Source organism: Fringilla coelebs, assembly GCF_963513975.1.
Source record: "Fringilla coelebs genome assembly, chromosome: 16".
Taxonomy (NCBI): Eukaryota; Metazoa; Chordata; class Aves; order Passeriformes; family Fringillidae; genus Fringilla; species Fringilla coelebs.
The window spans coordinates 6,767,303-6,779,296 of record NC_140042.1 but is presented as its reverse complement, the minus strand read 5'-3'; the positions used below and the strand labels follow the sequence as shown (position 1 = coordinate 6,779,296).

General features: G+C 42.9%; 1 protein-coding gene across 1 annotated transcript in view; it reads left to right on the top strand.

Annotated features, from left to right (window-relative positions):
- The first annotated feature begins 1,098 nt into the window (after positions 1-1,098).
- Positions 1,099-11,994, top strand: part of LMTK2 (lemur tyrosine kinase 2) — a 42,005-nt gene continuing 31,109 nt past the window's right edge. The window contains exon 1 of the mRNA XM_084216855.1: positions 1,099-1,401. Coding sequence (XP_084072981.1) covers positions 1,248-1,401 — 154 coding nt within the window. The 5' untranslated portion in view covers positions 1,099-1,247. The remainder of the gene's footprint in view (positions 1,402-11,994) is intronic.

The following is an 11,994-nucleotide window of genomic DNA, read 5'->3' as shown; positions in this document are numbered from 1 at the left end:
GGACACCATGTTCCAAATATTACTTTGAACGCAAAACTTTCCTTTCATGTATTCCCAGGGGTGCACTCATTGTACATTTCTTTGGACAATCTGTACTCCCAAAGTCATTATATAATCTTGACATAATTAGCCTTTTTGTTAAATTATTTGGAAAACGGAAATCGAGTTTGTTAGTCATACGGTATTTCCCTGTTTCCTCACTGCAGAGAGCCCTGGTGGCTTAGGATTAACACTTCCATTTATGCTGCTTAGAGCTGACACCTCATTTTCATGTACTCCAAGTTCAGCATAATCACAGACCTAAACGAGAATAATCTTTACTTCTAAACCCTGCTGGTATCAATAATTCAACAAGGTCACCTCCAGCCTTGGAAGCGCTCGGCTGCAGAGGGAGGGTGGTGTGCCCATCCCAGTGTCTGACCTGGGGCTCATCAGCTCCGCAGAGCAGCAGGAACAGGCCGGGCTCATCCCGAGGGATGGCGGCAGGGGCTGTGCTCCCCAGGGCAGATCCCGAGGGATGGCGGCAGGGGCTGTGCTCCCCAGGGCTGATCCTGAGGGATGGCCGGGCTCTGTGCTCCCCAGAGCAGATCCCGAGGGATGGCGGCAGGGGCTGTGCTCCCCAGGGCTGATTCTGACCGGCTCGGTTCCCTCAGGGCCGGTCAGTCCCGAGGCAGCTCTGAGGAGGCTCCACGCCCGCTCCGGCCCTTAGGGGACACTCAGCCGCCAGGGGGAGCTGCTCCCGCCGCGCCCTCGAGTCCTGCGCGCGGTCTCGGCCAAGCCCCGCCTTCCCCGCCCCGCCCCGCCAGCGGGTTGGCGGAGGGAGCCGTCAATCTGAGTGACGCCCCGCCCTGCTCCAACTGTTCGGAACGCTGCTTGATTGGCAACCGCGCGCCGCTGCTCTCGCGCCGCACCCTTCCCCCGCCCTAGCTCGCCTTCTGCAGAGCGATTGGTCGGTACAGCTGTCAATCACGGATTAGCACATTCCCAACCAGTGGAGCCGCCTCCTGAGCGCGAGACCCAGTTTGATTGGTTCTTCGGGTTGTCAATCAGTGGCGCGCCCCGCCCTGTCGCGGTCAGGTAGCCCGGAAGATGGCGGCGGCGGCGGCCGGCGGGGTTCTGTGAGACGAGCGGCGGCGGGGCCGATGCCGCGGAGTCGGGGGGCAGCGGCTGCCGCGGGGGCTCCCCGGAGTCGCTGAGAACCTTGAGCCCCTCGTTCGGCGCCGGGCCTCGGTCCGGGAGCGGACGGCATGCGGCAGCGCGGGGGGCTCGGCGGGAGCGCCCGGCGGCGGGGGGGCGGTGGCCCGTGGCTCCTCGGCCCGCGACACCTGCTCGGGCTCGTCCTTCTGCTGTGGCCGCTCGTGGGGAGCGGCGAGGCGGCTCCGCTGCCGCCAGCAGGTGCAGGTGAGCGCGGGGGAGCGGGGCTGGGGGTGCGGCTCCGCGGCGGGGCCCGGGAGCGGCGGCACTGCGGGTTTCCGAGCCCCCGTCCCTCCCCCGTGCTGCGGGCAGGGCTCCGCCGAAGCGTCGGGAAGGGCACGGCGGGCGGATGGGGCTCCCCGGCTGTCGGTCACGGCTCTGCCGCCGGCAGTGAGCGATATCGCGCTGTGGATCGCTCAGACCCCTGACACTGAGCTGCGGGCTTGTTCTGTCTGTGTGTTTACCGCAGACCTTCTGCCTGTAGTGCTGCTGCTTTCACCTGTTCTGAGCTCGGCGGGATTTGTCTTTTTTCTGGTTTTGCCTGTGAATCACCGGGACTCCCGTTCCTGGGTGGAGGCTCTTCGGGGCAGACGGCGCTTCCCTGTTTTCCGGTCAGATTAGTCGGATTCCCCCCCGCCCCCCCCCCCGGGCCAGGCTCTCTAAATAGTCATGTAGTTCACATTTATTTCTCTCGTATGTTAGGTAACGCTGAGTTCCTTCGATTTCCCTGCTTATTTTCCTGTTTGTCTTAAAGGCACAAACTAAAGAATATGTCCTCACAATCATAGGACTGACTGATCAGAGGTTTATTAGGATTCACAGGTACCAACTGTGTCTTTGATTCATTTTTATTGTTGGTGTTTCATTGGGACTTGTAAGCATAACATTGTATTGAGACTGAATTTTGTTAGGGTTGGGTTGGTTACAATGTGTGCTGAGATTCCCTTCTAGCCGTGAGGAGTTGTACAGCTTAACTAGACAAGATGTTGAGGGAGGAGCAGGAGCAGTGGGAAGGGAAAGATACAAAGCACAAAGATTAGGTAATTTGGCTCCTCTTCCACGTGAAGTATCAAAACTGGGAGTGGAACCCATGTTTCCTTTATTTTTCGACCTGTGTCTCTTTCCCAGTTTTTCCTTCCCAGAACACTTATGAATTGTTCATAAGTCACTCCCTCCATCAGCCTGCTTTTAGGTCTTTCGTACTTTGTGTGAAAGTGAACCTCTGAAAAAGAGAAAACTGTCAGTCAAATCTTTATTTCCTTTGATGCTACATGATAATTTTTTTCATTTATAAAATACTTGAGGTTTATCCAAATAATATTAATTTGTCATTGAGCTGTAAGGCAAGACAGCAGAATCAGTTCTGTATGAAGGATTTTATAATGTCTTTCCTGGGTCTTACTTTCCTTGAAAATTATTCCTTGAAAGTTATTTTTTCTATTTAAAGGGAAATGTCAAATGTTATTTTCTTTCATACAATTTTCTCTTTCCTATGAGATTTATGCATGTACCTTACAAAGATGGGGGAACAAAGCACAACTTCCATGGCACTGATAAAAAGCTTTATTCTCAAAATGAAAAGCTGATTGGACAAATTGCAGGACATAGTATTAAAGTGTTGTTGTTTAGTTTTGGTTTTTTTTTTCTATAATTTAAAAGACTCAATCAGCTGTGCCAACTGCAGTACTGCTAAGGGAAATATTTATGATGCTGTGATATTGGGCTCATACAACATGAATGAGATACTGTAATTTTATACATAGGTTTTGGTTATATTTAGGCCACAGTATGTATACATGGGATGTTATCTCAAGTTTAGCCAACTGTCCAGATGCTGTCATGGGAAACCCAGTGAACTCCAGGAAATGAAGCTGCTGCTTTCTCCTGTGTCTTTGTCCATGTAAGAGACAATGTATTTGGATTACTTTATTGATGGATATTTAGTATTGAAACTTTGGGGCCTCATTAGGTGGCTTTTCCAGTTTCACTGGCATTACTTTTGCTGGGAGGACTTCCTCCTGCCTGAAATAATGTGTGCCTGGTGGGTTTGAGTGCAACAGGTTCTTAGGCTGCAACATGTCCTGTATCATCACATGCATGAGCAGCAGGAGCTGGGGGAAAGCTACAAGGCCTTTGTTTTTTTTCCCTTCCTGTTAATATCTTCCCGGTGGATGACAATGAGACTGGTTCAGCTTGAACCTTCTCTGTCATTCTGGGCAGGTTTTAAACCTGTCTGAAGACAAACCTGTGACGTTATTTTGCAGGGTTAGGAGTCATGGGTTGTGTTTAAAAACAATTCAGCCGTATTGTGAATGTCTCTTGTGTCCCATGACAGGTTGCTTTGATTTCCTCTGCTGGGGCTGGCAGGTGGTAGTGGGCTCCATTCTGGACCTTAGCAGTTTTTGCAGTTGACTGCAACACTTGGTCTGATACTTGAGAGAAATTTAATGGGCTTTTCATAGAGTGATTGCTAACTGGTTTCAAAATTACTTTAGAATCCCACAGTTCTTCACCTAGCAGGAATGGTTGCTTCTTTGGCAAGGGAGAAACATTTTTATGCGTGTTGCTTGTAATAGGAAAGATGGGATCCACAGAAAAGGGAGGAAAGTGCCTGTAGTTATTGTAAGGAATTTTATAGAATCTTTCATGAAGTGTACCTGTAATAAATTCTCCTTTGGGGAGGAAGCTGGAATGCTGGAAGTGGTGATGGGCAGGTTCTAGCAAGACTAGATTGGATTCCTTGAGCAAAACTGCTCCAATTTGTGGGTATGCAGTGGAAGTTTGCCAGCCTGGGTGGCTGGGGAGCTGTCAGGTTCCAGGGCCCTGATGGAGAGGAATGGTGCTGCTCTTCTCAAGTGTGGCTTCATAGTGCTTGCAAATGAAGGCATGCATTTGGCAAGGTGTTCTGTATTTGTACTACATTTTTGATGCTATATTTCTAAACTAATTTAATATTTTTTTTATCCAACAGCAAGGAAAGAAGCTAAAGGAAATCAATCTTGAACTGTTTCCTTGTTAAGGTTCATAGCAATTATTATAGGAAATATGAAAAACAAGCTGTTGAAGATGCTGCTGCCTAAAAATACTTTAACCAACTTAGATTTAATTTATTCTGTGAGTGGAAAAAAAGGATACTGATATGTAGTGTGCTAGTTCTGAACTTAAGGTTTGACTTTATACTGGAGGTAAGAGCTGCGGCAGTTGTGCTGGGAAGGAGTTTCAAGGCTGAAGTGTTGAAGATGTCTTTCACCTGCAGAGTATTGGTGATTTTCCCCAAGTGCATCAGCCTAACATGACTTCCACTACCAGCTGTGTGGCTGAAGGAAGGACATTTGGGCACTGCTTTTCTGCAGCAGTGTTTAGCAGCCAAACTGCATCACAAACTGCCATGGCTGCTTTGCTGTGCTAAAGCTTTACATGTACATTCAGGCTCTCAGTTCTGACTTGGATTTCCATACTTGACCTTAATTCCACTGAGCATCTGAATCAAGTGTGTGTGTAATGTCAGACAAAGTGTTTTCATCATCTCTGTGCTCTATGAAGTCTTTGCAAATACAAAGAGGGACTCAAAAATACTTTTATTATCCTGTAAAACTTGAATAGGTGTAGCATTTTTAGCAGGTGTGTTCAGTTTCACACTTGTGATGACTGCACAGTCTGATCAGTTGAAGTGAGGAGCTGGACTCGGTGCCTACATGATTGCTTTTTGAGAGCCTTGGCCTTGGAACTGAGGGGCCCAGTTGGGTGTCAGTGGCAGGGAGTCTCTGCTGATGGACTTGGCCATGTAGAATCCAGGAGGAGATTATTAGAATTTGGTATATAGGATCCGGAGATGTTCATCTGGAGTGTCTAAATATTCATGCTATGAATCTGAAGTATCTAAATATTCAGTCAGCTGGCCTCAGATGACAAGTTAAAACTTTGAGATGAAGTCCCTTTTTTTTGTTGTTTTTGCATGAAGATGAACTCTATAGTACATGTATACTCCTGGGAAAATTGTTGCTTTTGGGTTGCTTTGGCTTGATGTTTCACTTGGAGTTCTGTCAGACTGGGGCCAAATTGCAGTTGTGGCCATTGGTTTGGTACAATGGAAAATGTCTGTGACTTCCACATAATAAGAAAAGCCATTTTCTAAGTGTATGCAAGTTAGCAACTCGGATCACTGGAAGTTAAGGAAAATCTTGCTTTTATAGTGAGGATTTTAATTGTGGTCTGTGCCTTTCATGGGAATGGTCTATCTTCCTCCCCTTTCAAGCTGAACTTGTTTACTTGGCCCTGTATTTCTTTCTATAGCTTCTGTCGCAGGCATTTAATAATCATAGAACTAAAAAAAATTGAACTGGATGGAAATTTGTCTTTTATCTTTCACTTGTATCTGTGAGTTTGAGGTAAGAAGCCAACCCTGACTTTGGCCTGCAGGGATGTTCCACGCAGAGCTTTGTTCACAGGCTTGGTTTGCTTTCTCTGCCTGTGGCTGTAAAGTGTCTGGACTTTGCTACAACTAAAGGAGTCCTCAAGGGACAAGGTCACTTTCTAAAGCAATTTCTCATGTCTTGAATGCTTGGGTGTATTTAATAATTCCCCAGGTATCATTGCAGCATATTAAGATAGCACTGATCAGAGAATGTTTGAAGGTTTGTTGGCGCAACATCAGGCGCTGGGCATTGGTGTGAAAGGACCCATTGCTGGGTACTGTTTTTTTCCTGCATAAAAATAAAAAAGATTTTGTGAGATCCACCATTCTGGTTAGGTAAATATGATTGGGAGTAATTTTTGGATGCTTGCTGTAGTCTGGTTTCAGTCACTATTCACACACAGTTTATCTGCGTGGGATAAAGGGACCTCAGGCAGTGTAATGCCAGAGCTGCAAAAATCCCAGTTCTGTTTCAGTACTAACACTGCAGTTCTGCAGCAGAATCACGGCACATGGAGTCCTGGAGTCCTCCTTAGGTTTTATTTTGGGGCTGCCTTTCTGTTTGGTCTGGGCACTTAGTGTCTGGAGCTTGATACAGTTCTGGATACAATTTGCAAAAGCTTCAGTGCTTTTGTTGCTCTGTATGAGTTCTTTGTTTTCATTGTACTGCTGTTATGAAAGGTCTTGAGCAACTAGATACAAGAAACATTTTGTCAACTTTTATAAGCAGAAATGTACAAAATGTGTCAGGATAGTCCTTTCAGCCTGCATGTGTGCTTTAAGTGCTGTCTGTAGCAAGGTGTTGTGCCATATATAGCTTAGGCAAGGCAGTGGTGGGAAGCACATTGTCAGTAAATGGTCTTCTGAGTGATTTTCAGTATGAAATGCTGTACAAAGTAACACCTTGTCCAACACTGCTGCACTTACAAAAGTTTCCTTCCTGATAAGAAAACATCATTGTAGTGACTTAACAGTGACATGAATCTTTTGGGACTACCACTGCAGCGTGGTATGAAAGATGTGTAGAAAATAGTAACAGTAGATTTTTTTAGTGCTGACTTTTAAGCTTTCAGCCTGTAGATCAGATCCAGTTCTCCAAAATCAATCACTTTCTTGATAGCCTGTTCTGCCCAGGGATCCTTTAGCAATGAATAGGGATGAGAAATAGATCTAATAAGCTCTTTTTACAAAATGCTGCTGCTTCCTTTCTCTCCTGCATTTCTTAACTCGGCTGTACATTGAAGTTGGAAAGGCATTTGCTATAAAATCAAGATTCTGGAAAATCCCATGACATGAAAGTTGCATTTATGGATTTCTTTCCTGTGAACTGAAATTAGTCTCTTCAAAGGCATTGTATCTTAATAGCTTGTGTTGCTATCAAATGGTAGGAGAAGGAGATACTGTTGTTTTGGTTTCCATGCTGCAGATAATTTGAGGAACCATGATGTGTGATCATCTCATGCTACTTTGAATTATTGTGGTCTATCCTGTTTTAAAAAAAACCAAACTGCAACTCCTGTGCCTCATTGTTGGAGAAATGGTATAGCAGATGAAAAAAAAAGTACTTGAGCAGGAATTAATTGTCAAATCCAACAACTAGCAGAATAAAGTGTGCTCAGCAGAATTTTGTGAGTGTATGTACATGTATGCACATACATGCAATTAAGAGTCAGTGATGCATTTGCAAGATGATAATGTTACCCAGATTTTCCAGAAACACTGCCATGAAGGCATAAGGCACATAATTATTTAACATGGATATTTTTTGCCTTGTCTTAAGATGCCTTTGTGCAAACATGAGATTCTAGCACTGAAACTTCAAACAGATCTCACTCTGTAAACACTTGAAGTACCAGCCTATATTTAGTCCTTATTAAAATTGAGCAGTATGCTGTTATGTGAGTAATTCTCTGACATTACTGGGAAGACTTGTAGGATAATAGAATAAGGTCAGTAATGTAAAACTAATCCCAGCTCAGAGTTTTGCTGCTTACTAACTGTTCAGCCAATATGCAGGCCAGGACAAGTGCTCAGAAACAGGAGGATCAGGGCAGTGCTGTTCTGAGATGCTGTGCTCCAGGAGAGTCCAGCTTTGCCCTGGATATCCTTGCCTTAGGATATGTAACATGTGCCACCCTAACGCACTGAGTGGATTTAAGCACATGTAGAAGAAACTCATTTGAAGCACATTGTAAAAGCATTTAGGGGAACATGGGATAAAGCAGTTTGAAAAAAATATTGGCTTATACTGCAGGATAGACTCCTGTTCTTTTTAAGGACAAATGGGAGGACAGAAATAATTTGCCAAGAATTGTTGACATAGAATTACGTATCCAGTTGTGATATGAAGTGGCTAAGATTTCTTCTTGAAAATATTGTAACTTTTTGGATAGGACAGTGATATTTCAGGGTCATGTGTCCATAAAACACACATTTAACTGTGCAACTGGCTTTTGACACTGTAGAAATATATCCAGAACTCAAGATATGTTGGAGGAGTGTCAGAGGCGTTTTTATTGTTCCATGGGGAACACTGTAAGAAATGGCCTTGTTGCTGTCTTTGTTACCCTTTTTTCTGACGGTTAATTGTTGGAAAGAAGAAAAAAGCTGTTGGCTTTTCAAAAGAATCGTCTCTGCATGTGCCTTGGCCTTTCATCCCACCCACCTGCCCCATGAGGGACCTAATGGAGTTCTAGGGTAAGACAGATTGTAATGGACAAGTTGAGTTGAGGGATGAAATGTCTCAGTTTCTGTCTAGAGGAATATGGGAACAGACTTGTATTTGACTTTTGAGTTTTTCCCCACACTACTGCTGAAGTCTTGTCATTTTACTTGTATCTTTCCAAGTGCCAGACTTTGATTTAGGCCATGTGGCACAATTCAGGTTTAGCCTAGAAATTGTTTTATTGACAAGCTATTAGTTATGGCTTCTTGTTTTCAGTAGTAAGTACAATTGTGCACAAGTAGCTTGGATAGCTGTAGCTTTAAGTCCCTGAGAGTTTTTTTTCTTAAGGCTATATCTAGAAATACAATTTTTCATAGAAGGAAGAATAAAATCAGGTGATAAAGTGCTTTTGCAAAATGGTACATTATAGTGAAGGTTACTTTTATTAGTAATGCATTAGACATTTGCATTATCCAATGTAAGGGTAGCAATAATGTCATGAGAAGACAGACTTTTGAAACAACTCTTCAGTTAATAATATTTTCAACAGTTTGTTCTAGGTTATTTTCTTAAGATAGTAAACGTTGTGCTTTAGTTGAGTGTCTTAAGTACTAAGAATCTGAAAATTTCAGGTGTAGACTGAGAAACAAAGTTCCTTTAGCAGTGTTGTGTGTTTATTCTTAGAGATTTGCTCAATGAAGGAACATTTCCAGTCTCTTTCTGAAATACTTCGGGCATTTGGGACCCTTTTAGATTTCACTGAGGTGCTGCCATTGTGTTGAGGACAGCAAGCCAATGAAGATCTCTGAGATCTTGGGAATGTTTCTTCCTGTAATAGTGGTACTGTACTGGTAATGGCCATTCAAAGCAAAGGGCTGATTGGAATTTGGAGTGTCTTTCTCACACTAAAATTCTCTTCATTTTATTTTCAAAAGAATGTCTGAAATGCAAATAACACTCCTTCAAAACTTCTGTTTGCGTGTGTTATATCTCAGTTGAAGGTTGGTGATTTGAATGCCCTTCCAATGTAGTGTTTTAAAGCCCATTGTGCTAAAGCATTGCACAACTCAATAATGATACTGCACCCATTTCTTCTGAAACTTAATCTTGAAAATGATGCTTTTTTTTGGCTCAGTTGTTAAATGGAGCATAGCAGGAGAAAATTGAGATTACAGGAATGTGGTAACCAATGGCATGTGCTTGAGTTTGGTTGGGGTTTTTTTTTGTTGTGAAATGGAGGAGTTGCAATGTCTGTTGTGCTTTACCTTGTCATCCAAATCAGGCATTACACAACAGATGTGTCTAAAATAATTTTGAATAGAGGTTTGGCTTAGTATTCTGCCTGTTACCTGCAGGCCATCTGAATTTATAGGCCTGGTTCTGTCTGTATGGTTTTGTGCTTATTAGTAGTAAACCTCTGAAGACTTCAGGGTGTAAATAAATGCAGGAGAAACTCTTTATGAGGGAAAGATAATGATCTGCATCTGACTTGTGGAGAGCTGGGTAGGAGTCGATAGCACTTTCCCACTTAATTGCTGGCGTAGAACAGAATGACAGCATTATTTAGGAAAGTTGGGATAGCTTTTAAAATCACATTTGTCAAAACCACTATAAATTAGGGTGATATTACACTTTTAAATGTGGTTACTTGAATATTTGTTAAAAGCAGAGTAAGTAAACTGACAAAGTTTATGAAAGATGCCCTGGGTTTAGCTAGGGAACAAAATTGGATTTGGTCATTCATTAGTATTTTAAAGACTGTGCTGTTCTGACTTGGTGTCATAAAGTAGAATCTTAGTTCATGATCATATAATTTGAGTGTGTCCAAGAGACAGTTTAAGTGACTGCTGTCATGCTAGATTTGTGCTGGAAATAGTTATAGCTATTAGTGCCAGTTATATAGCTGCTCTTGAAAGGAAATGGGCTCTTGCTTATGCAGTGGGACTGTTGTTGCATAGCAACTACTGTGCTGAAAGCTTAAAATCAGATGCTCCCTTGAAGTTCACTGTGCCCCAATAATGCTTAATTTATCTGTGCCTTACGCTGCCTTTATCGCAGTAGTGAACGCCTTTTATGAGTGCACTCCCTCATGTCTGGAATATACATTTACTTTTCTTTCTCCCTCTGCTTAGAACTCTGTGGTATCATGAATTTTTTATCCCAGTTTTCTGAAGGTGGAGACCTTAATAATGTGATTATTCACATTGAACCAAAATCAAGAGTTCAGGCATCCTGGCCTTTCATAATCTGTAGAAAAAAGGCAAGCCCAGCATCCTTCATGTAGGGGCAGCTACACCTGGTCCTGTGTTGTTCTGAGTGGAGGCTGTTGCTTGACAAGTAAACAGATGGAATATTTGGCTAGTTGGCATGCTCATTACTTGTAATTAATGATACCAAAGGATGCCACAGGTGGATACATGAAAGTATTTGAGTATTGGGGGCAGACTGGGAGATGGGATAGAGAAGGGAAACAGTCATAGTGAAAAAAGAACTTGTTTGCTTAGGTGTTGAATTTGGTGGTTGGAGAACTGTCTTAGGAAGAATGGAGATGTAAAAGAAAGTCAGGAAGGTATAGGGAATCCTGGCCTATAGAAGTTGCTTTGAAATATGCTTTGTATGAAAATAACACATACTTTGTATGAAAATAACATTTTCCAGCCCTTGAAACATTGTAATAAACACTGAGGGGTGTGTTCTCAGGTCTGTACTTGATCCTGAGAATGCCAGTGCAGTTAGTTCATCATCATCGTTTCCTCAGTGAGCCTGTTCATGTACTTGCCTGTGTACAGCCTTTGACTTCACATGTGCTGTGCTCAGATTGGGGCTTTAGTGAAGAACGCGCTTAGGAAATGGCATCTTCAGAGGTGCTGAGGAATCTCCTTCAGCAGCTGCTAATTAAATATCTGCCTCAGCCAGGGCTTTGACTTGTTTATGATACAGTGTACTTTTAAAAAGTGGGTAAATAACATAGTTGTATTTAATCCTGTGTAGCTTTGAAAGAATACCTGGTTTTCTGTGTTGATAATTTAGGACCATCTAGGTGCCATTTTGGGATGGAACATGTCCTAGCACTGAGCTTTGGAAAGCATTATGTTGTGCTCACCTTGCAGTAACACAGAGTGACGCAGCTGCACTTCATCTCCTGCTTATTTTAATACAGGACTGATATAATCCAGGCCTCTTCCTCTGGCTTAAGTAGTTTGGATATACCAAAGCAAACTAGTCTAGACTGTTTGTATTAGCTGGCAGGAAGCCTTTTACTGTTGGCATGTTAGAGAGAGTATTTTTTAATATGTTTGGTGGTTCCTCTCTTAAAGTACAGATTCTGACTTCTGGGTAGATATTAAGATGCCTTAAGTTGTTACTGCATAGGGTTACAGTAAATATGGCAAGGTTTTAAACAGCTATGCTAAGTAAATCTATTAACTTCTCCAGAACGTATGATATTAAGAATCTTAACTTCTGCAATAATTATGAATTTGAGTGTTTATTGGAGTTTATCCAGGTTTATATTACAGTTATTTCAATTTACCATGTTTTTTAACAGGTTTTTTAATTTAGGAAAATTCTTGTGTGATGACTTTATAAAATGGTCCTCTGCATTAATTAGAATGGATTTCTTGCTGGTTGCTTTTTTCAGTCAGGAACATAAAATAAATGTCGTTGCTTCATACTTCCACAATTTACAAACAAAAGGGTGTATTAAACATCTCCTAGTTCC